This window comes from Apis mellifera, linkage group LG12, assembly GCF_003254395.2.
Source record: "Apis mellifera strain DH4 linkage group LG12, Amel_HAv3.1, whole genome shotgun sequence".
NCBI lineage: Eukaryota > Metazoa > Arthropoda > Insecta > Hymenoptera > Apidae > Apis > Apis mellifera.
The window spans coordinates 2048950-2076192 of NC_037649.1; the positions used below are offsets into that span (position 1 = coordinate 2048950).

The 27243-nt window shown below is 23.5% G+C and overlaps 7 protein-coding genes across 8 annotated transcripts; 3 read left to right on the forward strand and 4 right to left on the reverse strand.

Moving 5' to 3' along the window:
- Nucleotides 1–2180: 2180 nt before the first annotated feature.
- Nucleotides 2181–4446, forward strand: LOC408371 (probable ATP-dependent RNA helicase DDX56). Its single transcript, XM_391920.7, has 6 exons — nt 2181–2377; nt 2530–2973; nt 3052–3311; nt 3407–3599; nt 3682–3986; nt 4041–4446. The coding sequence occupies exons 1-6, from the start codon at nt 2288–2290 to the stop codon at nt 4405–4407; spliced, it is 1659 nt and encodes a 552-aa protein (XP_391920.3). The 5' UTR covers nt 2181–2287; the 3' UTR covers nt 4408–4446.
- LOC550854 (protein PBDC1) lies at nt 4356–5753 on the reverse strand. Its single transcript, XM_623244.6, has 4 exons — nt 5518–5753; nt 5154–5219; nt 5022–5081; nt 4356–4940 (listed from the first exon to the last, which is right to left on the reverse strand). Exons 1-4 carry the CDS (start codon nt 5536–5538, stop codon nt 4581–4583), a joined length of 507 nt encoding a protein of 168 aa, XP_623247.1. The 5' UTR covers nt 5539–5753; the 3' UTR covers nt 4356–4580.
- On the forward strand, nt 5660–7737 carry LOC410355 (translation initiation factor eIF-2B subunit beta). The gene is made up of 6 exons (XM_393835.6): nt 5660–5943; nt 6024–6110; nt 6518–6799; nt 6868–7024; nt 7131–7525; nt 7624–7737. Exons 1-6 carry the CDS (start codon nt 5876–5878, stop codon nt 7694–7696), a joined length of 1062 nt encoding a protein of 353 aa, XP_393835.1. The 5' UTR covers nt 5660–5875; the 3' UTR covers nt 7697–7737.
- Nucleotides 7738–7909: 172 nt separating this feature from the next.
- Nucleotides 7910–8923, reverse strand: LOC408370 (TM2 domain-containing protein CG11103). Its single transcript, XM_391919.7, has 3 exons — nt 8668–8923; nt 8456–8543; nt 7910–8385 (listed from the first exon to the last, which is right to left on the reverse strand). The coding sequence occupies exons 1-3, from the start codon at nt 8808–8810 to the stop codon at nt 8056–8058; spliced, it is 561 nt and encodes a 186-aa protein (XP_391919.2). The 5' UTR covers nt 8811–8923; the 3' UTR covers nt 7910–8055.
- Nucleotides 8924–8929: 6 nt separating this feature from the next.
- On the forward strand, nt 8930–13522 carry LOC410354 (suppressor of fused homolog). Its single transcript, XM_393834.7, has 7 exons — nt 8930–9437; nt 10344–10436; nt 11598–11907; nt 12004–12239; nt 12319–12540; nt 12615–12822; nt 12910–13522. The coding sequence occupies exons 1-7, from the start codon at nt 9265–9267 to the stop codon at nt 12973–12975; spliced, it is 1308 nt and encodes a 435-aa protein (XP_393834.2). The 5' UTR covers nt 8930–9264; the 3' UTR covers nt 12976–13522.
- Nucleotides 13136–15515, reverse strand: LOC102654078. The gene is made up of 3 exons (XM_016915574.2): nt 14802–15515; nt 13766–13942; nt 13136–13582 (listed from the first exon to the last, which is right to left on the reverse strand). Exons 1-2 carry the CDS (start codon nt 15141–15143, stop codon nt 13784–13786), a joined length of 501 nt encoding a protein of 166 aa, XP_016771063.1. The 5' UTR covers nt 15144–15515; the 3' UTR covers nt 13136–13582; nt 13766–13783.
- Nucleotides 15516–17175: 1660 nt separating this feature from the next.
- Nucleotides 17176–27237, reverse strand: LOC726039. Of its 2 annotated transcripts, XM_016915496.2 has the most exons (6): nt 27097–27237; nt 25269–25798; nt 20760–20936; nt 19268–19382; nt 19092–19161; nt 17180–17397 (listed from the first exon to the last, which is right to left on the reverse strand). In XM_016915496.2, the coding sequence occupies exons 2-6, from the start codon at nt 25327–25329 to the stop codon at nt 17350–17352; spliced, it is 471 nt and encodes a 156-aa protein (XP_016770985.1). In that variant the 5' UTR covers nt 25330–25798; nt 27097–27237; the 3' UTR covers nt 17180–17349. The 2 variants fall into 2 exon arrangements, with proteins under 2 accessions (XP_016770984.1, XP_016770985.1); XM_016915495.2 differs by lacking the exon at nt 19092–19161 and having other exon boundaries at nt 17176–17397.
- Nucleotides 27238–27243: the final 6 nt, after the last annotated feature.

Here is a 27243-nt window from a genome sequence, read left to right on the forward strand (position 1 = left end):
GCAGTGCTCGTGTACGCGTACACGCGCATATACATATATATAACAAGAAAAGGGAAAAAAAAAAAAAAAAGAAAGAAAAAATACGACAGTTTTCGTATATCACTACAAGCAGCTGCACCTCTTTTTTGATTCTCACACACGCACTCACACACGATCTTGAATCAAACATTCTTTTTTAGCGGTCAGAGAGAGGGATCGCGGATTTACCACCATTCGAATAAAGATTTAATGTTTGTAAGGGCAATAACGATTGTAAATTTTTCGAGTACACTGTATTTGAATGTGTAAGTTGCATAAAAAAGACAGATTTTTTAGATATTGCACTATAATATTTATTATTCTAAGGTAACGGAGACGGTCGCGATTCGCCGCGCTCGCGATAGCTCGCCCCGCCCCCCCCCGCCCCCCTCCCCCTCCCCGACCCTCAACCTTCTTATGGCCTCGATCGCATCGAGAATCGATGCCCGGGATCAATAGCGACGAATTATCGATCGCTTCCGCGCGAAAATGTTTCCGTGCGAGATATGGTAATTTCTTCAGTCGCGATCGACGCCTAGTCGCAAGCGCGGCTGAAATTCGCGACGATCATAAATTAATATTAATTAATAAAGAGACAAAGCGAATGCATTGTTCTTTCCAATAAAAGAAGAAGCAAGATTTTTAGTGTTTACACTACAATTGATAAACGATTCTATTATTACATAATATTATATTAATAACAATATTATTACTGTAATGTTTGTTTTTGGTTATTAAAGTGTGTATATAGTAATATATTCTAGAAATGGTCTCTCTCAAATCTCTACCTCCCAAAAATTTCTTTTTTAATGATAAATTTAGATAGATATTTTTTAAAAAAAATTTGTATTTTTTTTTTTAGTATACTTCTTTTCGTGTTGTATTTAATATCATATATTTTTTGTTTATATTATTATTTTTTAAATTATTCTTTTTTTAATTAAAATTTTTATATTATGGAAATCAGTATTATCTTATTTAGTTTATAGTAGTATGTCTTTGTATGAATATTATCTTATTGTTACATTAATTTTCATAATATTTAAAATGTAACTGCTTTTATAAATTTTTATATATTCTTATTTATAACTTTGCATTTGTATTTTATCATTTGTATGATTTAAAACAAAATAAATAAGTTTTAAAATTTTTGATTTTATAATTTTAATAAAAATTTATATTAAAAGATTATTTAGTTTTTATCTATTTTTTAGATTTTAATGTAGAATTTAAAAATTTTAATTTTTAAAATTCATATGAAAATATATATACATATATGAGACAAGTCAGTACTTATAATAATAAAATTTATTATCTAAAAAATATATAACTAGGTAATAAAAAATAAATGCTTTAGACATATGATTTGTTGATAAAACTATGTAATATCCCCATTTCTAATAAAATATTAATTGCTAATCAAATTTTCATTTGTTTACAATGCCTGACAATTATTTTAATTTTATTATCTTTATCCTTTGGTGAAATAATCGATATTGGATTATGTTTAAATATTCACAATTCATTTTTAATATGAATTTTTAAAACTATATATTTGAATTCTACTGTACTTTTAAATTAAATATTATTAATACGTAAAAAAAATTAATGGTTTTCTAAATTATACTTCAACTAAATTTTTAATAAGTTTTAATATTTGATTATATTTTATTTGCAAATATTTAAATGGCCTATGTATGTTATATAATGTATATTATATTGAATAAATATTGATTTAAAATTAGATTGTTATCTATTTTACTTTAAATTATTTATTTATATATTAGAAATATTTAGTATCGTTCAATCATGATTTTAGTCCATTTGATTAATTGCAATATATTTTAATATTTGTAAATTATTACATATATATACACATTAAATATACTGTAAAAATATTTAAAATTACATTTATTTAAATTAGATTATAAAATTTTTAAATTATTTTTTTTTAGATTATATTTAAAATTAGAAAGAAATTAAAAAATTAAAAGAAAAATTAAGTAAAAGATAAAATTAATAAAATATTTATGTATATATGTATAATGTATAATGTATATATATATATATTCATTATATATAAATCCTATGCATATACTTAGAAATTTTTAAAATGAAATAAAGATGAAAAAAGTATCTAGATAATAATATAGATATCTAAATAAAACACAAATGGCGTTGCTCGAGAATCGAAATCGATAGAATTAAACAAATCTTTAAAAACATATTAACACGTGCTTTTTAATTTTAATCATAATTTGCATTTAAAATGATTTCAAATAAAATGGAAGCGGATGAAGATAATGAAACAAAAGCAAAATCTTTTTATGAATTAGAATTAGATGATAGAATTTTAAAGGTATTTAAATAAATTTTCATTATCATTTAAGAGAGGTTATGTTTCAAAATAAAAATTATTATTTTATTAGAATTAATAAATTGTTTTCTAATTTTTTTATATTATTATAAAATTAATTTTTTATGTAATATATTTAAAATAAAATATTTTAGGCTGTTGCAAAATTAGGTTGGTTAGAACCAACATTAATACAAGAAAAAACGATACCATTAATGATTGAAGGAAAAGATATTTTAATTCGAGCTCGTACAGGATCTGGAAAAACAGCTGCATTTACTATACCACTTATTCAAAAAATATTATCAAATAAACAAACACGAAAACAACAAGAAATTAAAGGTCTTATTATAGCTCCAAGCAAAGAATTATGTAAACAAATACATGATGTTATAATTAGTCTAACAATAAAATGTAGCAGAGAAGTAAAAGCTATTGATATCAGTCCTCAAGTAGATCTTAGTGCACAGAAACTACTATTAGCAGAAAAACCTGATATAGTTGTAAGCACTCCAAGTAAATTATTACAACATTTAAAAGCAAAAAATATGAAATTAAAGCAATCACTTGAAACATTAATAATTGATGAAGCTGATTTGGTAAGCAAATTTAAGTATTTTAATTAAATAATTTAAATACATATTTCTGTATATGACAATGATTGTATTCTATTTTAGATATTTTCATTTGGATATGAAAATGAAATAAAAGATATATTGAATTATTTACCAATATTATACCAAGCAGTTTTAGCTTCTGCAACGTTATCTGAAGATGTGATAACACTTAAAAAATTAGTACTTCGTCATCCTGTGATTTTAAAATTGGAGGAAGCTCCATTGGCTCCACTATCACAATTATCGCATTATAGTCTTGCAGCAGAGGAAAATGATAAAGCTGCTATTTTATGTGCTTTGTTAAAATTACGTTTAATTAGGTAAATTATATAAATATAATATAATTATATATTTAATATAATAATTATATTAATAAAAATATGTAATGTAATTTATTATTTTTATTTTTTTTTAGGGGAAAGACTATCATATTTGTAAATACTGTAGATAGATGTTATAAATTAAAATTGTTTTTAGAACAATTTGGAATAGCAACTTGTGTATTAAATTCTGAATTGCCAGCAGTTTCGCGATGTAGAGCAGTTACTCAATTTAATTCTGGAACATATGATATTATAATAGCATCAGATGAAAAATCTTTAGAAGAAGTAAATATTTTGTATCTATATATCAATATATATTTATATATTATTGATCTTGTTTTAAATTCACAACTTTTATTTTTTACAGCCACATATAGCAAAAGTTAAAAGAGGAAAGCGAAAAAAAGACAAAGAATTTGGTATAGCCCGGGGAATTGACTTCCAATTTGTATCTAATGTATTTAATTTTGACTTTCCTCCAGATATAAATTCTTATATTCATAGAGCTGGACGTACTGCTCGAGGTAAAAATGACGGAACAGTGTTGAGTCTCGTGTCAATAAGAGAAAGACCAATTCTTGAAGATGTTGAAGTCGAGTTAAAACAATGTTATAATTGCGATAAATTATTAAAGACATATGAATTTAAATTAGAAGAAGTCGAAGGTTTTCGGTATGTTGCATAAAAATTTGTTATATTTTCGATTTTATCATCGTTTACTTTCAGATATCGAGCAAAAGATGCTTGGAAAGCAGTAACTCGAATTGCTGTTCGTGAAGCTCGTTTAAAAGAAATAAAACAAGAAGTACTCAATTGTCAAAAATTAAAAAGTTATTTTGAAGATAATCCAAGAGATTTGCAATCATTGAGACAAGATAAAGCATTACATACTGTAAAATTACAACCACATTTAAAAGATGTACCAGATTATATAATTCCACCAACTTTAAAAAGACTTGTTAATACTGGCAAGAAAAAGAAAAAGTTTAATAGGGAAGCTACAACATCTAAACCTACTGCTACACAATCAAAATATCGAGCTCGTGCATCAAATCCTTTAATGAGTTTACAATTACAAAACTTGAAAAAATGAATATTTTGTATTAATAATAAAATATTTTTTTTAAACTCATTTATGATATTATTCATTATATAAATAACATTTTATAAGATTTTATAAATTGTAAAAAATAGTAGATGAAAAATTACACACTATTCAAATAATATATAATATAGAATTATTAGAATATTAATATTTATCATAATTTATGATTTTTCTGTAGTCCGCTTTGGTTTATATTTTTGCCTAATACCATCATTGAATCCCTCTCTATTTCTGGCAAGTTCAATGGCATAAAATTGTATTCTAGTTGTGAGTATACTATTTTCTTCTGAATAATCTCCTTCACAATCTGCTCTTAATAATGTACCAAAACTGTAATCTTCAACAAGTCCTTTAAATTGTTCACAGAATGGTCTCCATTTTATTTTTCCTTCAGGTGATTTTAATTCATCTTCATCTATTTTATCTAGTTTGAGGTCAGGGAAAACATCACGAAAAGTTTTATATATTTGTTCGTCATGAGGTGTAAGTTTTAAAAATTTTGGATCAACTGAGCATAATATCTAAAATAAAAAATTTTTAATTTAAGATTCTATATACTTTTTCAAATAATATTAAATCAATTTTATTAAAATATTTTTTACATTAAAGTATACTTCAGCATGTTCCATAGCTTTCATTGCCCACATTGCTTCAACTGAAGGCTAAATAAAGGAAATTATTACAATTATTATTTTAATAAATTTATTTTTTTTTTTTGATTTTATTTGACTTACATCATTATCAAATTCTTCTGCAGGTCTAGACAATACGCTAGTACCAGCTATCAATTGATCTGCAGTCTTGAAATCATAATAAATGATTTTAAATTAATAAATATATCAACATTAAAATAAACTAGAAATAAACAAAAAGAAATAATAATAATTAAATATTAAAATACTTTAATGAATTAAAGTTAAGAATTGTTTGCTACAATAATATAATAATTATTAAATAACATACCTTATATTTGAAGTAAAGTTTTTAATTCTTTAATTTCAATCAAATTTGCGGTAATTTTCAGGCGGAAAGATATACATGGTAGGTTAAGGATCATTTTCATATGAAAAAATATATAAAATCATTTATTATACTTACAACATCTCCAATACGAGCCATACTTGCAGTGTCTTAAAAGTAAATTAATACCGGTAAATTATTAAATATTGTTTAAAGTATTTATAATAATATTAAAAAATTAAATAACGTTATAAATTTTGAAGATCAAAAATCAAACGTATAGTGCACATGTCACGCGGTTAAAATACACGTGCAATGCAACAGAATAGGATAACAAGGAGAGGAAAGCAGAACCAATCGTTGGTCTAGCCTTCTAGCAGCTGGCATTTTAATGTCGGTAATTTTAATAATATTAGTAGAAATGTTTCGATCTTTCATATATATTTTGTAAAAAAAATAATATTTAAGAAAAATCTCTAATAACTTTTTGATCGAAATGGTTAGCATAAAAGATAAGGAAATTTATGAAAAAATGTTAAAATTAATAGATGATATTCATTACGGGTGAGAATTGTAAATAATCTAACCTAAGTAAAATGAATTATTTATAATGTATTATATTTATATTATTTATAATGTTTCAGTGATATTAAAGGTATATATAATATTGTAGTTGCCACTGTAGTGGCTTTAAAAGAAATTATAAATAATGCAGAATGGACTACTGCAGAGTAATTATATTTTTTTTTATTTAATAGAACTTAACATAAATTCAAGAAACACGAATAAAAAAATATAAATTTCAATAAATATTAATATCTATTGATAGTATTATATAATGTATGTGTAATTGCTACATACATAATCACAATAATCAATAATTGATTATTAGAAAAAATATATTTATATATAATTAGTAATTGATTATTAAAAATAGGTATTTTTTTAAAATAATAAATTTAAATTTTTCTTGAAAAAGTAAAAATTAGATTATAATTTACAATAGATTAAAAAAAATTAGATTACAATACAATAATAATAAGTAAATATTTTATTTGTGTTTCTTAGATATATATATATATATATATATATATACAAATTTTACAAATAAGAATATAACAAAAAATAATTATTTTAGGAATTTGATGAGTATAATTAGAACAAATGGAAAATATTTAGTAGAAGCTAATCCTCTTGAATTTTCTATTGGAAATATGGTTCGAAGAATATTACAAATAATTAGAGAAGAGTATACTTCTGAATTAAAAAATAAAAATGATGAAACAGATCCACAAGAATCTTTACATAAAATTCTCACTGCTGAAGGTGATCAACAAGTTGATTTCAATATTTCTGTACCTTCTTTAAAATCAGCTATTATAGAACACATTAATGAATTTGAAGTTGAGTTGGAAACCTGGTTAGTTCTAACAAGAAATGAAAATACAAAGAGTTCTGTATTATACTATGTTATAATATGTGTTTCAGTGCAGAAAATATTACACAGCAAGCTTCTGAACACATTCACTCTAATGAAATTATTATGACAATCGGTACATCAAAATTAGTAGAAGAGTTTTTCAAAAGAGCTGCTGAAACAAGAGCTTTTGAAGTTATAGTAGCTGAAGGGGGACCATCATTAAGTGTATGTTATTTAAATATATTAAATTAAAGTATATAAAAATTTTTAAATAATTTATATTTAATTTTCATTTAATTTTTTTAACTAAGTATATTTTTATGATTTATAGGGCCATGAAATGGCAGTAAATCTTGCAAAAGCAAAAATTAAAACTACTTTAATATCGGATGTAGCAATTTTTGCAATGATGTCACGTGTAAATAAAGTAATAATTGCTACACATACTGTTATGGCAAATGGAGGATTGAGAGCGATTTCAGGTTCACACACAGTTGCTCAAGCTGCAAAACATTATTCTGTCCCAGTAATGGTTTTATTACCATTGTATAAACTTTCTCCGTTATATCTGTACTCTCATGAACAAGATGGTTTTAACAAACATGTTTCACCATTGGAAGGTGTAATTGATGATGCAAATGTAACTTTATTAGAAAAAATTCATGTATATAACCCAGTTTTTGATTATGTGCCACCAGAATTAGTTACATTATTTATTTCAAACACGTAAGATTAATGATTTAAAGATTTTTATTCTTTATATTACTTAATTTTGTAAAATCAATATATAACAATATTTACAATATTAACAATTTTTATTTTAGGGGTGGAAATGCACCATCATATATTTACAGATTACTCAGTGAATTGTACCATCCAGATGATTATGAATTATAATAGATAAATATTAAAATATATTTATAGTTATATATTTATAATTTAATTCTTTTTTAGATAATTATCAAAACATTTAATCTTTCTAAAGAAATGTTTTTAATAAAAAAAGAAACTATTAATATTTAAAAACAACTTCTCTTGTAGGAATATTTATTTACATATTAAGATATATATATATATATATATATATACATATATATATGTATATATATACAAGTAAATATAAATTTGTTTTTATAAAAGATATTACACTAATAATCTTATAAATTCGAAATTATTAAATATTGATTTAAAAAAAGTAACATACAAAATACTTAAATGTTACTTTACATTTCTGGAATGTATCCACGTTTGATGTACTATACATAAGGATTCCAATTGCTGCCATCTTCAGGTTGTAAAGAACCTGTGACTAATAGAATCACATCAAAAATCCACCATACTCCTACTCCTCCTAACGTCAATAGTTTGCCAACAGCAGTACCAGTTTGCCCTAAACAAAATCGATCCATACCCAAAAAACCTAACAGAATACTATACAATAAAGTAGTAGCAAAATAATGGTCACTATATTTTATGCAAGGAACTCCTTCACGATTAAATGTTCTAGGTCCATAACACTCTATATATGGCAACACAGTACATGATACTTTAGTTTTTTCAACATCTTCATATCTGGAGCCTCCAAACTAAAAATAAAATGTTTAAAAAATTACTGTTTTGATAAAATATTTATATTTATAATATACAATATTATACCTTTACACAACCAAATCCGGTTTCTTCTTTGGCAGTTTTATTACCTTTGTGATCAATTGGTTCTTCACATTCTATAAATTCTTTTGGCCTGTAAAATGTACATTCATGCTATAAAAATAAATAATTTATTGAAACAAAAAAAAAACAGTAATCTATTCATTATTTAAGATAATTTTTAATCAATAAATGTGATTTAATTTGTAAATACTTACAAAAATTTACACATTACTAATGGACCTTCAGGTCTGTATTCTTGTTGAGAATCCGTAGTATTATTTATTACCATAATTGTTGAACATATTTGTGAATTCCGCAAAAGATAAAGAAGAAATAAAACCGCGTATTGTAACCTCATCTTGCCGAGTCTGACATGTTTAAACGCTTAACTTCTGATATTCAAAGTTTACGAGGACATATAGATAGAATGCATTTTCAATCATATATGATGTATCGTATACAGAATCATATATAGAAAATATAGTTGTGTACAGGAATTATTCAATTGGACGAAGAGTAATTTAACTCCATCGGAATGATCCAATAGAAAGACGCTTCGAATTATAAGAGCCAATGATAAAGTATCTTCTGTTATTGCCTAAAGTGACTTTTAAAGACGCGCAGTGATTTCGGAATTGCTCGATCGTCCGCTCTAAAAGAATTTAGTTTTGTCAGGAATCAGAGACGTATGTTTCGTGCTTGGTGGAAGGTATATACATAGTGGTTGTAAAAGAGTAAACAAAGTGATCGTGTATCATATATCATTAATATTTTTAAAGCAATATACTTTGTGGTTTGAAATCTAAGCGTATATGTACGGAAATATGCGCGAAAGGGAGGAATTTTGCCGAAGTTTTCCACCGGGACAACCGATCCAGGCACCGACGGCACGAGCTCTGGGCCTTGACGCTCTTCACAATCTTTGTAAAGAGATCTATCCGGACCAAAGCAATCCGCTCACTGTCACTGCAGTTGTAAAGTACTGGTAAGAATTCTGCATATTAATGCGTAGCAACAAAAAGTGATTTTTTAGCGCTAGAATGTGTGAGATTTAAATTGCATGCTTACTGTTTATGTCAGAATGAGAAAAAAAAAATATTAGATAAAATAGAAATATTAATATTAATATTAATTTGCACTTTTAATTAATTACACATTTTAATTTATTTTTTGTATTATACAATTTTGAAAATATTTTAGAAATTATTTACGTGTTTATATATTTTTAAAGTGTGAATTTATTAAAAATTATTGTTTTATTTCTTAATTATTTCTTACCTATCATACATATCAATTTTTAATATTCGTGTTTTATTAAAAATTAAAAAAATTAAAAATTATTTGATTTTTAAAATAAAATTAAATAATCAAAATTAAAAATTAATATCAATTTTATTTTATTTTGATTCTATTTAATTAATTTTATGTTATAATTTTTCTGCATAAAATTTTTGTAATAATATATAATTATATAAATAATAAAAATGAATAATAATTATTGATATTAAATATATTAAATGAAAAATAATTATTAATATTTCTTAGAAAAAAAATTATTACATTTAATATCTTCTTTTTTATTTTTTTATAGAATTTTTTTTATAAATTAAATATCCATATATCTTATAATACAAAAATATCATTATATCATTAAATAATATTTTAATTATTCATTGAATATATATTTATAATTTTTCATAAATAATTTACGTATTTTTTGATTGATACTATATTGTAAAGTTCTATATTGAAAAGGTGGTTTCTATTAAGTTTAAGTATGGAACTCTTATACAGAAGAAAGGACGACTTATATTTAGCCACCCTTAGTCGTACGTGAATTTAACCGGATGTAAAACCAAATAACTGAGATTTTCTATGCACCTTTGCTTAGGTTGGGAGGTCCGGATCCTCTAGACTACATAAGTATGTATGAAAATTCAGGTTGTCCAGAATTAGGCATACCACCACATTGGCATTATATTAGGTGAGTTTTATCATTTCCAAATATTCTCATCTAATTGTCTATATAATATTTATTATATATATATATTATATAATATTTATTTATGAAAATATTTTATATTTTAAAAGTTAAAAAATATAAAATACTTAACAAATCATAATTATTTATATAATAATTATTTTTATATTTATTGCTTGTATTTTGAATAAGTTTGTAATATAAATTTTAATAATGATCTATTAATGATTTCTTACTACGCACGCGATTGTTGAAGTGAAATACTACTTCGCATCATTCATTCAAAAAAAAACGTTTTTTTTTTCTATAGCATGGTGAAGAAGGAAGAATCAGAGTGTTAAAAAAAAACGGGAAGTCGGGTATTCGTCAGTGTCACTGTTGTATAGTAGGAGTGTGCCTCTGTTTGATGTGAGCGCATGTTATTTTTCCGACACACCCTTGATGACATGTATATGCGGCATCCATTTCTGTCATTCGGGAATTTCATTTATCGTTTTGATACATTAAACTTAAACCTGAACTTTAAAAATATTAGCACTTTTTTATTACTTTTTCATATATTTATAAATAATATTAAAAATTTAAAATAATATCTTTTTTGTCGTATTAATGTTATTTAATTAATCTAAGTTATTAAAAGTTATTAAAATATAGTATACAATTTGCTATATTTAACAATTCACATTGTAGAAAGATAAATGAATGCTCGTTTCAGGAATTCCTCATTAAAAACTAGGCGCCGAATGACGAATGGTCTACCGCGAAAGGGTGTTCATTTGTTTTTTCTCATTTTCAATGGGTGACCCTTCCTTCTTCAGTCTGAAGCAGCTGTTCCAATAGTTCCCTCTTTTTCTATATATAGAAAGTATAGGGTACAGGAAGATAAAGTTGTTTGAAGCGCGACGCATCGGAAATAGATCCGTGGGTTTTACCTTTTTCTGTCTGTCTTATCTAAATATGTTTCATCATTAATTAAATTTATTTTTTGTAGATTAGAGAATCTAGAATTATTTTATCTAGTTCTATCAAAAGTTTTGCTATTGTACTTGTCTACTCTATCAAGAATCTCAATATTTTAATTATTTATTATCATTCTTTAATTTTAATTTTACTTTAGTTATTTTCTTCTTAAAATAATATCATAATAAAATTTTTTAATTAAAGTTTGGGTTTATCGGATTTACATGGAGATGGACGAATACATCCAAAAAGTGGTCCTGGTCGTGCTAGTGGCTTTGGATTTGAACTAACCTTTAGATTAGTCAGAGAAAGAAATGAAATGACTCCTCCCACTTGGCCAGCAAATGTAATGCAACAATTAGCAAAATATGTTTTTAATTCTGGTAATATGCTGTTGCCGGGAGATCATGTCTCGTGGCATGCACCTCTGGACAATGGCAATGGTCGTATTACACAAATTTTAATGGGCAAAGATCCACAATTACCAGCATCCATATCTACACCACATGGAGATGTAAGTTTTTTTAATATTAATTTTGAATAAAAGTCACTCAATTTTCTAATGAAATCAGAATAAAATATTTTTAATGGTTCATGTACAATGTTACAGGTTTCATTTGTTCAAATTGTAGGAGTTACTTCTGAAGAACTACAAGCTGCACAACACTGGAATGGTCTAGGTCTTGTAAATTTATTAAAATCTAGTCGTGGTTGTGGACCATGGTTAGTGACAGACATGAGAAGAATGTATTCTATTATGGAAGATGATCCTTCTATAGCAGAGAAAATACAAACTGGTATAGAAAAAGAGGGTTCTAATTTAAGTGGTGTATCTGCAAAATGTTGGTAAGTATCTTTCGTTCATTTATTAAAAATTAAAATATAAAATATTTATTATATTACATATATTATACACAATTTATAGGTGGGTTCAAGTAAATAGTGATAAGAGTACAGAAAAATATAGAGAGACAAGAAACGAATCAGATGAGGAAGATGAAGATATAAAACCAATAATAAAATCGGAAAGATTGTCTCCTTGTGAACAAGATACAAACTTACCAAATGAAAATTTTATTAAAGTTTTACCAGGTCTTCATTTGACTTTTAATCTTGAAGCTGGATCTTTGTTACCATTAGCAATAAAGTAAACATTTTTAATATTATTTTAATAATCTTATTAGCAATATATATTAATATATATAAATGTTTTTTATATAGAGGTCGAGTCATGCACGGAAGGCATTTTACATTTAAATCAATATTATCTCATACAGCAATTACAATAGTTGCACCTTCAGTTACCGGAACTCTAGTTTCTAGGGAAAAACCATATGTAGTTCAAGGACCATGGTTACAAGTTTTGCTTCCAGAAGATTTATCTGAAAAGATGGCTCAAGAGTTTCAAGTTTTAAATTCACCAAATCAGGTAATTAATAATACTAATTTAGTGAAATAATATATCAAAATATTTTTATATATTTTATAATTAAAATTACTTATTTTTTATTTATAGATTCAGTTGCCAAAGACATTTTCTTGGCCCGAACATAAATTGGTTATTACTGTTGTAAATGACTGAAAAAACTAAATTAATACTATTAATATTATTTAAAAATATTGTTAAAACTGAATTAGGATAAATTGACGTAAGCAAAGTATTATCTAATCTCGTTACAAAAGAATTTCGACGAAATTATTTATAATCAAATTGCGTTTTTGCAGTTATCGAAAGCAAGCGATAGATTACTAGCGAGACTTTATTTATCAATGTGTAAAAGAAGAGATAAACTATTATGAATATATTTTTTTATCCAACAAAAGAAATAGAAAATAATTTGTAATGACAATTTTTTTTATATATCTCTCTTTTACAAATTGATATTTGTTAAAGATTTATATTTAATTATGTATATATAATAGAACACAAATTACAAAGTGTAATTTTGTATTTGATATACGAGTTTACACATTGTTATTTTATACAAAACATTTTTGTAAATAGAGAAACTTTTCTGGCAGCGTCCGTCAGAATTCTGTACCAATTTTTACGAATGAAAAGTGTATGATGTAATGATAAATATAAGAAATAATATTTATAAGGAAATATATATTTTATTTTTTATAGCTTTCTTGGTATAGATTTTATTCACTGCATGTGTTAGATGTATAATCACTCCTTTTTAAATCTGTGAGATAATAATTTAATTTATTAACATAAAATTAATTTTTATGTTTTTTAACAATGTTAATACAACAAAAAAAGTAAATTTTTCGATATAAAAAAAATTATTTTAATATAATATTTATCAATTCATAATTCTGCATTAAAATTTATTTAATTTTTTTTTCTTTTTTCTCTAAATCTTTACCTTGTAATTTCTTTTATTCTAATCGTCGAGTTCCAGTATAGGATCACCTCGAGGTCGTTTGCCATAACGTCGATTCATCCTTCTCCCTGTTCTTCTTTGCGCCGGACAAATTTCTAGTTCTTCTAGTTTATTCGAATCCGGGTTTCCTGGGTTAAGGAACGCAGCTATTCGAGAGTTCTGGGAGATATGTATGACATTGGAACTATCATGTGAATCAATAACAATTTTGATTAGTGTACAATAGACCGTTGTAATGAACGATCCTTTAAGCTTTCAAAGTGTTAAATGTTCAAAATTGTATATATAAAAAAATATAAATTGTATATATAAAGTACAAAACAAATGTATTGAAGCACTCTAATTTTTTCAGTAATGTTTTTCTCAAATCTCTAAAATATAAGAGTTTCTTTTTATTAAAATTTAAATATATGATAAAATATATTAAAATACAAATATATTTTTATTATTGTTAGATGATAAAGATGAATAATAAAAAATACATAAAAATTACATTGTAAAAATATTATTTTTGTCGAAACTATATTACTATATTATTTTACAATATAAATAATAATTATGTAATTTGATATTTTATTTGTAATCTTTTTTTTTATCAATCTTTTTAAAGATTTTGATAAAAAATGTTATTGGAGAAATTAATGTCTCAATATTTCTATGTGGCATTGTACATTTATTGATTAAAGTGAAAAACCATATACAAAACATGATAATGAAAATGAGAAGGACATTCGATGAACATGAAGAATGTAATGCATCATCATCAGATAAATATATATTAAAGTCTTCAAAATAATTGAGAAAACCGGTTATTGGAATAATTTGAATGCTTAAATTAAACGTTAAAGTTATAAGAAAATATATCATATATAATAATATTTTATTCGATATTTTATAGGTTATTAAAATTATAATTGGACTCTCGAAATATTAATAGGAAATATTAACAAGTAAAAAAATATAAATAAAAATTCTGAAAATGATAAATAAAAAATTTCAAATATTATGAAATTCCTACTTTTATTATATTCTTGGCGACGTTAAATGCCGCGATCCAAAGCAAAACAACAATGCAGGCAGAGGCGAAATCCTCGACTTCTTCGCAAGTGATATTGCTAATGACTCTAACAATCCCTCGAAACACGTTCACGAATGTTTGCATGGATTCGATGCCTAGGTCCCTTAGGAAACAGATCACCTGGAAAATCAGGTTCATCACCGCTAGTATCAGCTCGATTATCCTTGCCAAGAAATCGAAAATGATGTCGAATAACTTTTCGATGGTCTCCCATAGCCAGCAAGTAATTCGCGAGAAAAACTCGACGAATTCTTGGGTTACATTTGACATACGATTTTTCATTTTTTGAGATAATTCCTATTCTCATTTACATAGCTTCTAATTCAAATTTCTTTGATTTTCCTGTCACGTTTCACATCGAATCGAATTTTGTACTTCATGCGCTCTTTAAGAATAATGATTCGATTTTGGATAAATTCAGAGAATTTTTATTCTCGAGTTTTTTGTTTTTTTTTTTCTCTCTTTATTTCTTGCAGATTTCGTGACATTTTTTCAACGTACATATAGCAAAGATCAATTAAAACAAGCGCCTTTATATTCTTGAATTTACTGTGAACTCGACTTTGTTTGAACTGTAAAGAAAAAATACAAAGTTTGGAGTGAAAATAGAATACTAAGAACTTCTTCTTTGAATATCATTCTTGTTTTCTTTTTGTTTAATTTAATTTCGTTATAATGTCATTTAAAATTTGGATTTAGGTTAGTATAAACTATTAATTTTTTTTTTTTAATATTTGAAAATAATATTTAATAGTATATTTATTATATATTTATTTCTGTAAATAGAAATTGTAACTAATTTATTTTTTTCATAATTAAAAAGAAATATATAAATTTCTTTATTAATATTAATAATAAGTATTAATAAATTAATAATAAAATAAGAGATTCAAATTAAACAATGATATTTATAATTAATTATTAATACAAGATTAAGTAATATTATTTAATAAAAAAAAATATTTTTCTAAAAAGTAGAGATTATAAATTTCTAAAGATGTAAATTGTTTCAATTTTAATTTTTTTGTGAAAATACTTTATAATTTTTCAAAATCACAAAAATTTTTTTTAAAATATATTTTTTTATCTAAGTTTAAGAATAAATATTTTTTTACGTGTTATAAATATTTTATTAAAATTATACACAGATTTATAACTTAAAATTCCTTTTATTGGATATTCTATACAATCTGCGACAATTCCATATATGTAATATATATAATATATATAATTCGATTGTATTCTTAAGCAAATAACTATAGTCACAAATGACACTTTCTATGCATGAATATTAATAAAACAATAGTTACATTATACAATATAATTATAATTATAATGGCAGTTGTTGCTCTTTCTATTCTGCAAACTATCAAATAGTATCAAACAGTGATTCTCTATATGTTTTTTTCTTCATAAATAATTTTTTTCTTTATATATATTTGGACCTTTAAATTCCTTTTATTATACTAAATTTTCATTTGATATATTGAATAAATGCAATAATTTACGAACGAAAGTAAAAAAATGCTTTCGATATTTCACTTACAAGATATTATATTTTCTTTTATCTTTGGTCCACAGCTAAATTGGTCAAGTTACTGATTTAAATTCGAAGTGTTCCTCTTAAATTGTCTCAAAACTTCTTTTTATTTTTTTACTATTATTTATTTTTTTAAAACCCTTATTTCATTTTTTTAAAATAACGATCAAAGTCGATTATGCTTAAATATTTCAATAAAATTTTATCATTTGTAAAATTTTATATATCTTATATACAAAGTATCAGAATTATATTTTTCTGAAATATCCATTTTAATTTATAATAATGATTTTATTCTATTTTCACAATAATTTTGACTTAGGTATTGAGTATTTGAAATATTCAAGATGATTTTCAATGTTATTAAAATAATAAATTTTTCTATGGATAATCATCAATTCATTTGATTATTTTATTTGACGTATTATAATCGTAAAAGAATAATCTATAATCTAATAAACTTGTAATTTATTCGAGATAATAACTTTAAATATCATTGAAAGAATAAATTTTTTTTTATCATCAAATCATTATTTCATTTAACATGTAATTATAAAAGCAATCTATAATCTGATCAATTTATAACTCTTTAATATTAATTAATAATTTTTGCAAAAGAATTTAAAATATTTAATAAAAAAATATATATCTATTTTTAAAAAGTTATAAAAGAAAAATAAATTAGATTGTCATGACCATCAAAATTATTCAAATAACAAAAAGAATTTTTGGGACAATTTAACATTATATAGATAATTGTTTCCTTTATATATATATATATATTATATATATATATTGTATATATATATTGTATATATATATACAATAATTATCTATCGTTTAATTAACACGTGATGTTACTTAGTTTAGTTTCACGTGATGCAAATTAGTTCAAGAAAAATCGATAGAGTTAAAAGTATGAGTGAAACTGCTTGCCGCGTAGATCCATTACAGGCGTCTGCATCGTTGCATGATTGTACACAACCTCGAACATATCTAAAAATCGTAATTTAAAGTCAGAATATTAAGATCTATATATTGTTAGAATTTTTATATATAATTAAAAATGAGTTACGTAACTTGAAATAGGAATTTTGTTAAATCGTTTAATTTTATGTTTGGCAATTTGTTAACTTTTTAATTGGAAATTAAGGAAATATGCAATTTTAATCGAACTTAGGAAAATCTATTCTCTTGAGCTGAGAATATGTATATCAATACGATAGCAAAAGTTTCATTGTTGCAATCTATGAAGATTTATAAAGTTTATATAATTATTTCTTTCGAAATTTAAATATCTTTTTTGGAATGTAATATATAATGTATATAATATGATACATTTAATATATAATGGATATATAATTTAATTATTAATTATAAATATTATATATTAAATACATTATTATTATGAAAGTTATAAATATTATATTAAATTTAAATTGTAGCTTTATTTTATGCTGAATATAATATTTTTTCATAATTTCAAAAAATAGGTCAACTTATAAATGAAATCGTTTCAAAAATCTGATTTCAATAATTTAAAAAATAATAACATTTATATTATATACATAACAACTTTTATAAAAAATATTTTTTTTTCAATTAAAATACTTTAATGTTAATTAATGTATTTTTTTTAAAAGATTATATTTATTTTTAAAAAAGATTATAATTAAAAGATTTAATTATCTACAAAATTTTACAATGAAGAAAATAAAGTATAATTGGGTTAATGTGATGAATATAATAATATTATTTAAATTGTTTAAATTGTTGTTTGTATTTTTTTCTAGTATTTTTTATTTTGCTATAACAATAATTTTATTTTTTTTAGAAAATTCAGAAAATTTATAATAAACAAAATTCAAATATTTATTATAATTAAAGAAATGAATTATAGAAATTTATATTTTTCATATGAATATAATGCATAGATATTACGTTCTGAATATTTTAAAAATTTTTATAATTTTGAATTTTTTATAAATATATAAACATCATAAATATATAATCTAATAATTAATTAAATTTTAATTGATTTTTTGCAATTAAAATTGATTTTTAAAACGATGTTACAATTTTACAGAATTAATTAAAAACAAATTCTTTCGGATAAGCAATTTTTTAAATAATCGATTACGAAGAATCAAATTTGTGATGAAATAATTAAAAATTGAACAATCAGATATAAAAGTTATGTATCAGAAAACATATTTCATAAAAGAAATGCATTATAAAAAATAAATTAATCATTTTTAGATACTTAAAATGTATCTCTTAGAAACATTTTCAGATATATTATAATTTAAACACATATATTAATATAATATAATAATATGTTAATAAATATAATTAAATACATATTATTGCGTTTGGATAATGGATTATTGCATTATTGACAAATATGTGGATAATTGAAATTCATGTGGATAATGTGAATAATCAATTATATTCTACTATATTTAAAAGTTGACCTATTTCATTGAATTCATATAATATTACAAAATGTTATTTCATAAAAAATATTAAGAAACCGATTTACTTCATTACACTTCTCAACATACGTTAAAAACAATGTTAAAAAATTCGAAACTGTTCTACAATTGCAATATATAAATATATAATTCGTTTTAATTGAAACATGCATTCCCTGAGAAACAAAGTATTGATTAAAATAAACGTATACAGACGTAGCCACTTATTTTTCTTTTTTTCTTCTTTCTTTCTTTCTTTCTCTCAATCGTCACAACCTCGTGCCAACTATAATAAGGGTCAATTTCAAACGATGTAGCATTTGCAATTAGCGCCGTGGCACAAAGGAAAGCAAGCTCAAATTACATTTCTTCTCGTACGTCTCTATACTTACTTGTCGTCGAAGTAGAACCCTCCACAATGAGACATTCTTATGATTTCGGAGTCGGTCGTTAGAGTTCCGCTGTCTAGCGCGCAGCTTCTCACCGTCAAAGAGATCCCGGACTCATCTAGTAAATAACACGTTAATTACAAATATTTATACGTATTTTTCTATTTATATAATATTTCAACGTGCCGCAAAACCGAAGAAATGTGAAAGGGTTGAAGTTTTACCTGAGTTGATATTTGTATAAATACATTTATTTACTTTTTGTTTTAATTCTGTGTGTTCTGTGGAAGAGAATTTAAAACTTTATGTAGATGAAATTTTATGTATATCGTTTTTGTGTACTTTTTTTTTTTTTTAATTAAAAGTAATAGTAAATTATATTAAACAGATATATTAAACAGGGAAAAAATATTGATCATTAATAAAAAATTAATGTGGCTGTATTATATGTTTAAATATAATTTTAAATAATATAAATAATTAAATCTTAATTAAAATAAAATAAAATAATATAATAATGTGAATGATAATATTATAATTTATAATAATAATATTATAATTTATTAATAATAATAATAATAATATATAAATTATTATATATATTAATAATAATATAAATAATGACGTTAAATGATGTTAAATAAAATAATTTTAAAATTATCTAAATCTAATCTAAATAAAAATATTCTTCTTGCTTTTTATTTTCGAAATTTTGTATAGACATAATTTTTGAAATTTTCTGAAATTATTTTAAACGCAAGTCTGCTGATTATTTTAATATTTTATATATTTGTTAATACATTTCTAAAATTATCTCAATAATATAAAAGTTAAATATAGAAATAAAATTCTTTTTTGCTATGATGATTTCCAATAATAATCAAAAGTTGTTTTCTGTAATAATATTTAAATCTGAATTTTACCAAGAAATTTTTCAAGCTAACACAAACATTTAAAAATTTTTTATTTATTTTCAACATATATGCATAATGTTTTTTTCAATATAATTTTAAAGAAATTTAAATTTGCAATAGAATGTATAAAAAATTATTCATTTTATTCAGTATTCATTTTAAAATAACAATAAATTTATAAAATATAAGACCGAAGAAGAAATATTATAATTAATAATATAGTAAAAAATAAAAAAAAGTAAGCAAAAGAAAAGACGTATTGCACATAAAACCTATGAAGAAAGGCAATTTCTTTCCGCTATTAGAAATTTATAATAGAATTTTTACCGTTTAAAAGTACTTATCTTTATCGTTTTCGAAACACTCTAATTAACAAACACACATTGCGAAATTTCTCGAAATTATTCACAATTGAATCCGTCGATTCTTTCGAGCGATGTATTAACTTTCCACCGGTGAAACCTCCGTAAACAAGTAGTAGATACTATACCGGAAAGCATATACAGTGTATTCGTTGAACAGGCAGCGGCGAAAAGGGGGTTAAGGGCCACTCGTTATTACAAAAAAGAGGAAAGTTTTACCATATATGCCCGCTATTTTGATGCACGCAGTCGCGGGGAAAAGACCATCGCGCCCTTTGCGACCTCCCAAGCAGGGCGACTCTAAGAAGGCGAGGCTTCCGTTGTTGTGAAACGGATCGTCGCAGGGCTTATTGTCGCCGTCGATCGAGACGCACTTGAAACAATCGATGGCCCATCCTAATGCATCAAAGCCAAAGTAAATTAACCAGCCATTTAAAAAATTTTAATTCGTTCGCATCATATTTGTATTTGAGAAATAACATTTAATTTTACGTATCATATGATTATATGTTTAATTGTATTATTTGTATAGCTTTGTATAATTGTTTAGAATGTCAATATTATTTATTTTTAATATTAATAAATTCGAGCATTGATGGTAATATGATGCGAATAGGTTAATGGATTAATAATTATATTGTTATAATTTATTATTTTCTTCATAATGATATTTTTCTATTCTTGCAAGGAGCAAGTAGAGGAAGTAGATTTTTAGAAAATAGAATATTTCTTTATTTCTATCTTAAGTTTTTTTAAAATGATACTTACATATAAAAATAATTTTCAAGTATTTTTTTTAAGTATTATTATAAGTATTTTTATAAATACAAGAAAAATTATATTTCAAATAAAATACTTATATGAATTAAATACAAGATTTTTCATTTTTGTAATTGAAATTTATATCTTTTATTTTCTATGATATTTGGTAAATAGTAAATTTACTTGTGATTTAAGCATTAAATAAAATAATGTTTTCAAATAATATTTGATTTTAATTTTAAATGAAATATTATTTTCAGAAATATTTTATTTATGGAAGTATTTCACTTTTTAATATTTTGTTTTAAACTATTTCAATTTTTTTTCTGTTGATTCATTTGAAAAAAAAAAGAAAAAATGATTTTTTAATATTTTAAACGAACTTGAAAAATATTGGATCATGTAAGAAACAAATTAATTGATTTCAACGAGGTTAATTATTTTTCTCTTAAAAATTTATACACTTATAATTATATAACTGATTAATTCCATTTTTTAAAAAATCATATATTTTTTGTGTACAAAATGTAGAATTTTCATCAATTCCATTTTTAAAAAAATTTTAAATTTCGTTTTAAAATATATAATTTTTCAAAAAATGAATCAATAAATATATAAGCTTTAAAAAAATAAATAATTAATTTCGATAAAATTGTTCAATTTAATTTTTGCGCAACTCAATATTTCTCAAATTTAATTTGATATCAAAAATATTAAACAATGATTTTTTTTTTTTGACTTTTTATTTTCAATTACATGCTAAAATTTTTCTTATAATATTTAAAGCAAGATCGTGTTGAAACGAGATTGAAAAATGAGAATTTGAATATTGTAGACAGGATATTAAAAATTCTAAAATTATTACATGAGGAACTTGAAGAAAAAGTAGTACAAATGATAAATAATTTAATTCGAGAAAATTGTAATTTAACAATTATGAATTTTAATAGAACGATTCGTATGAAGATATTAAAAGATTTTCATCTGTATATTTTATTGTACTTGTATACATTTCAAAATTGCAATTTAACAAAATTTTCTAGATAAATGCTCGTCTTAATCGTTAATTACATCATTTCCTGTAATTATTTCATTTTTTTATGAAAAAATAAAATTATATTACTTTTCCATTGAATCTTCGTATAATTTGCGAAAATAGAAAGTAAAAAATTAAGAAAGAATTCAATACGTTGATTTTCAATCAAAAATTTTAACCAATTAAAAGCTAATGTAATCCAATCCAATTATTCTCGTATCTTAAATATTTATTTTTCTTCATCTTATAATTAATTTTTTTAAATATTAAAAGTTTAAATATTAGAATTTAAAATGTTACACTTGAAAATTTTTATTTAAATTAATGAAATTCTAAAACTTATGAAATTGAGAGAAAATCGTGAAGTATTTTACTGATGATTTTTTTCCTCATTCAGAAATCTTCACGTTTCAGATTCTGTCGTGTAGATTTTCCATCTTCGTTTTTTTTAATTTCTCATGGAATTCCTTTGAAAGATAGGAGGACCGTAAATTCAACACTATTCAACACATTTTAAAGCTATTCCATTGATTTCAGGATTTTGATTATTCACCTCAAGATACGATCACATTGTCTCTTTCACCTCTTCATTTCATTTTTTATTGTTTTTATCTATTATATAAAACTACAATATTGATCCAGGATCACATATTGATAAAAATTTCAATTTTTTACAACAAATTGTTTCTAATTATGTACAATCAATTGTACATAATTTAAAATTATTGTGAATAACTTATTATTGTTTGCATTTATTTGTATTTATTAATCATTAATTATTGTAATAAAAAAATGTCTTATTAGAAAATTATTGCAAAAATAATAAAAAGCTTTTTAGAATATTATTACAATTAGATATATACAATTATATATTATATTAATTATAAAATATCTTTATTTACTATAAGATTATTATGTATACTCTTAAATTAAGTGAAATTAATTGAAAATTTTATAAATTGTACTTAAATAAGTTCTTTCTTCTTTATTGAAGATCAAATATATTATTATATGTATTAAATATTAAATTTTTTTATGAAATCTATAAAATAAAAATAATAATTAATATCTACATCTATATTTTTTTTATGAAAAAAAAAAAGAAAGAAAAGAAATATTGAAGATTTTGAATTTACTACACAGTTAGTAAATTCGATAGCCAGAGGCTGTATATCTAACACACAATTCTACATAAACTAACTTCAACGGTCTTCAAACGAATCTTTAATATCTTGCCTTATTTATTTAGTAGCTACTTAAAAGAGTCTTAGCTATTCACTGTGTCAGATGCAAAGTGTTGAAATATTATACATAATTAGTATTTATTGATTCTTTTTTATCGAAGAACAGAAAGCTAAACTTGTAATTAAATTTCTTTTTTTTTTATTTAATAAGTCAAATTCATACATGTGATTAAATGTTATAAAGAATATAAAAAAATTAACACAATATCTATTTTTAATAAAAAATTTAAGATACGTAGAATTTGATTTCAAATTAAACTCTTTAGAATGAAATAATTTTGATTCAATAAATACTACAATAATAAAATCTATATAATAATAAAATACTATTATTCAATTGTTCAATTATCTACAAATATCTACTAATTATTATAAATAAATATTTATGCAAATTTATATTTTATGAACATGATTATGTCAAGAATGTAATGATGGCTTATTTATGTTAAATATTATATAATTGCAATTATGATACTTCAATATATTCAAATATAAATAGATATCATTAACTTTTTTTAAACCAAAGTTTTTTCCAAGATATTTTTTTATTAATTATAATTAATATTTTTCATAAAGAAAATGTGACATATAAAATTTAGAATTTGTTTTAGCAAAAATTTATTATTATTATTATTCAATTATTTAAATAATTAAAAAGAGAGAATTATAGATAATATATCATTAAAAAGATATTAAAAAGAATAATATCAAATTAAAAAAAGAATTTACACAACTTTAAATTTTTTATAATCATATAATTATCAAAATGAATATTTAATAAATGATAATGAACATTTTATAAATTTTTCTATTTTTTTGTACTTTAATATGTCGTTAAAAACAACTTTGTGGTAATATCTAATGTACATAAATGATTACATTTCAAGATAATAATAATATAATAAGAATAATTGAATGTAATTTGATAAAAAGTTGCATTGCATGTTTTATTATTTTCAAAAATAAAAAATAATTTATCATTTTGACCAATTATACTTGATATTAAATAAACATTCATAATCTAAAATATCATCATCAATATCATCGATAATGTTCTACATTAATTAATCTACATTTTTATTTAAAAAAATGATCTACAATTTGAAATACTATGCGCTGATAATATGCGCTGATATTCTGTACTAATTAGCCTACATTTTCATTTAAAAAACTAATCCAAACAACACTTAAAAACTACTCTCTAATTAAGTCTACACTAATTAATCTACATTCAAAATACTATATAAAATTTGAAAATTATTTTACGTTAATTATTTTCATTTGAAAAATTGATTCACAATCTAAAATACTTTATAATATCCAAAAATTATTTTATTTTTTAATTTAAAATATTAATAACTTTTTACTAATTAGTCTATATAAATATTAATATAAACGTCCAAAAATTATTATACGCTAATTAATCTTACATTTTTATTTATAAAACTAATTCACAATCTACAATATTATACAATATATAAATATTTATCAAAAAACTATTCTACATTAATTAATTTATATTCAAAATAATATCCAAAAATTATTCTAATTAATCATTTTACTATTCTATATTCTATATTCTATATTCTATTCTTTTTTAAAAAAAAAACTTTTCTAAATATAATAATCTAAAATACCATACAACAGCACTCTAATTAATCTACATTTTAATTTAAAAAGACTGACCTTTCGAAACGAGGATCGCGATCAAACCGAAACAGACGATCCAGAAGAGTCGGGGATCCATCTTTGGCCAAGCGTTGAGCGCTTTTCCCCGGATGTACGATCGCCTGGTTGCCGTCAGCTGCTGAATGCCCGAGGCCTCGAGTCGAGTTCCTCCAGAATTGTCATGTCAGACAGAAGAAAAAAACCGATGTCGAGAGATCAACGTCTTCCTAGACGTGAATCGAATCTGACCGAAAAATCCATATATAGAGAGAAGAATCCCCCTGAGAGATATCGGTGGTGTTCCTCGACCACGCAATGTGTCCACGACCAACTCTCGACGGCCAAGTGTGTTTTGTCGGTGGTTACCAAGGCGATGATTTCGAACGTCGTCGATCCACACCTTTATTCCGCGTTTATTCCACGCCGATCGATGATCTTCCGCGATGGGTTGGAAAAAACAGCAGTTTCTCGTTCGCAATTTTTCCTTCCCCGAGCCGCTTTTTTGCCCGAATCGACCCAGCTGATGTGACTATTGGACGCCTCATAGGCTGGAACACGGTTGGTAATTGCGTGATTCTGTGTTTATTCGCGAGCTTGGCACACGCGAATTGTAGGCGCAGTAGATGAGTTCGTATTACGTGTGTGGATATCTCACGTGGAAAGGTGTCGACTTGTCGTGGATTTTCGTGCCTCGTTTCAGCGAAATGGGCGTTTGAATATTCGTGGGTCGCGTCGGTGATGGTGATCGGGATGGGGAATGTACTATGGCTCGTCCAGGTGTGTAGATTCTAATTGGAAACGTGTATTTGCATAATATGTATCGTGGGAAATAATATTAATTGGGAAGGGTGGTTAATGCGATTTTGATTATGCTTTTAACGAACCGAATTTTGTTCGCAAGTGGAACGTGTGATATTTAATTGTAAGTGAGATTTTTAAAATCGTATCGGAGATGCGATAATTTTTTTTTTTAAATTTGTGTAAATGAAATTTTTTTAAGAAATTTCAAAATTATTAAATTTTTTTTTGAAACTTATGGATATTTTAATTATAGTAACAGTTAGGTGATTTTAAAATTAAGTGTAAAAAAGTGGATTAATACAAATTTTTATATAAAATTTTTTAGGATTTTAAAATTAATGAAACTTTTTTAAATTTATCTACGAATAAAATTTTTGAAGATTTTTTTAATTTGATAATAATAAGAGAATATTTGTTATAAAAGATTTTTACAAAAAAATAAGAAATTTAATAAATATAATTAATATTAATTAAGACTAGAAATGTTATTTTGTAAGAAGATTTATAATGTCCATATTTTATTAAATTTTAATAACATGAGAGAAAATAGTAAAATTAGGGCAAATATAATATATAAATAATAGAGAATATCTTGTACATCGCATCGCCAGGTTATTGACTAAGACATAATTCATGCACAGTGATATTAAGTGACTACATAACAAAGTATCTCAAGGGAAATTTTATTATACTAATATATTTTGATAGTAACTTTATAAAGAATAATAAAAATTATTAAATAATTTTTTTATATATTTTGTTATTATGTACGTTTAAATATTTATAATTTATATTAAAAATTTTTTAATATAAATATGTAAATTTTAGCATGTTTCAATTTTTAAATTATTAAAAATTATATATACAATATATTATATATTTATATAAATTATATATTTGTCAAAATTTTTGATTACTTGTATAAAAATAATATCAAAATTATTTAATATAAATATAAAAATTATTGAAATAGATATCTAATTAATTGTGTCTGAATTTAAATAAAATATAATTATTTATTGTTACAGATATTCATTGTACTTACTTTGTATGCGACGAGCTGCTTAGAGGCAGTGATATCCCGTAGACGGTCTCGATGAGAAATTATTGGAATCCGTGGAAACGAGGAGATAATAAGGATGAATTCAAAATTCCGCGGGTCGCGCATGCGCATCGGTCCACGGGCCAATCA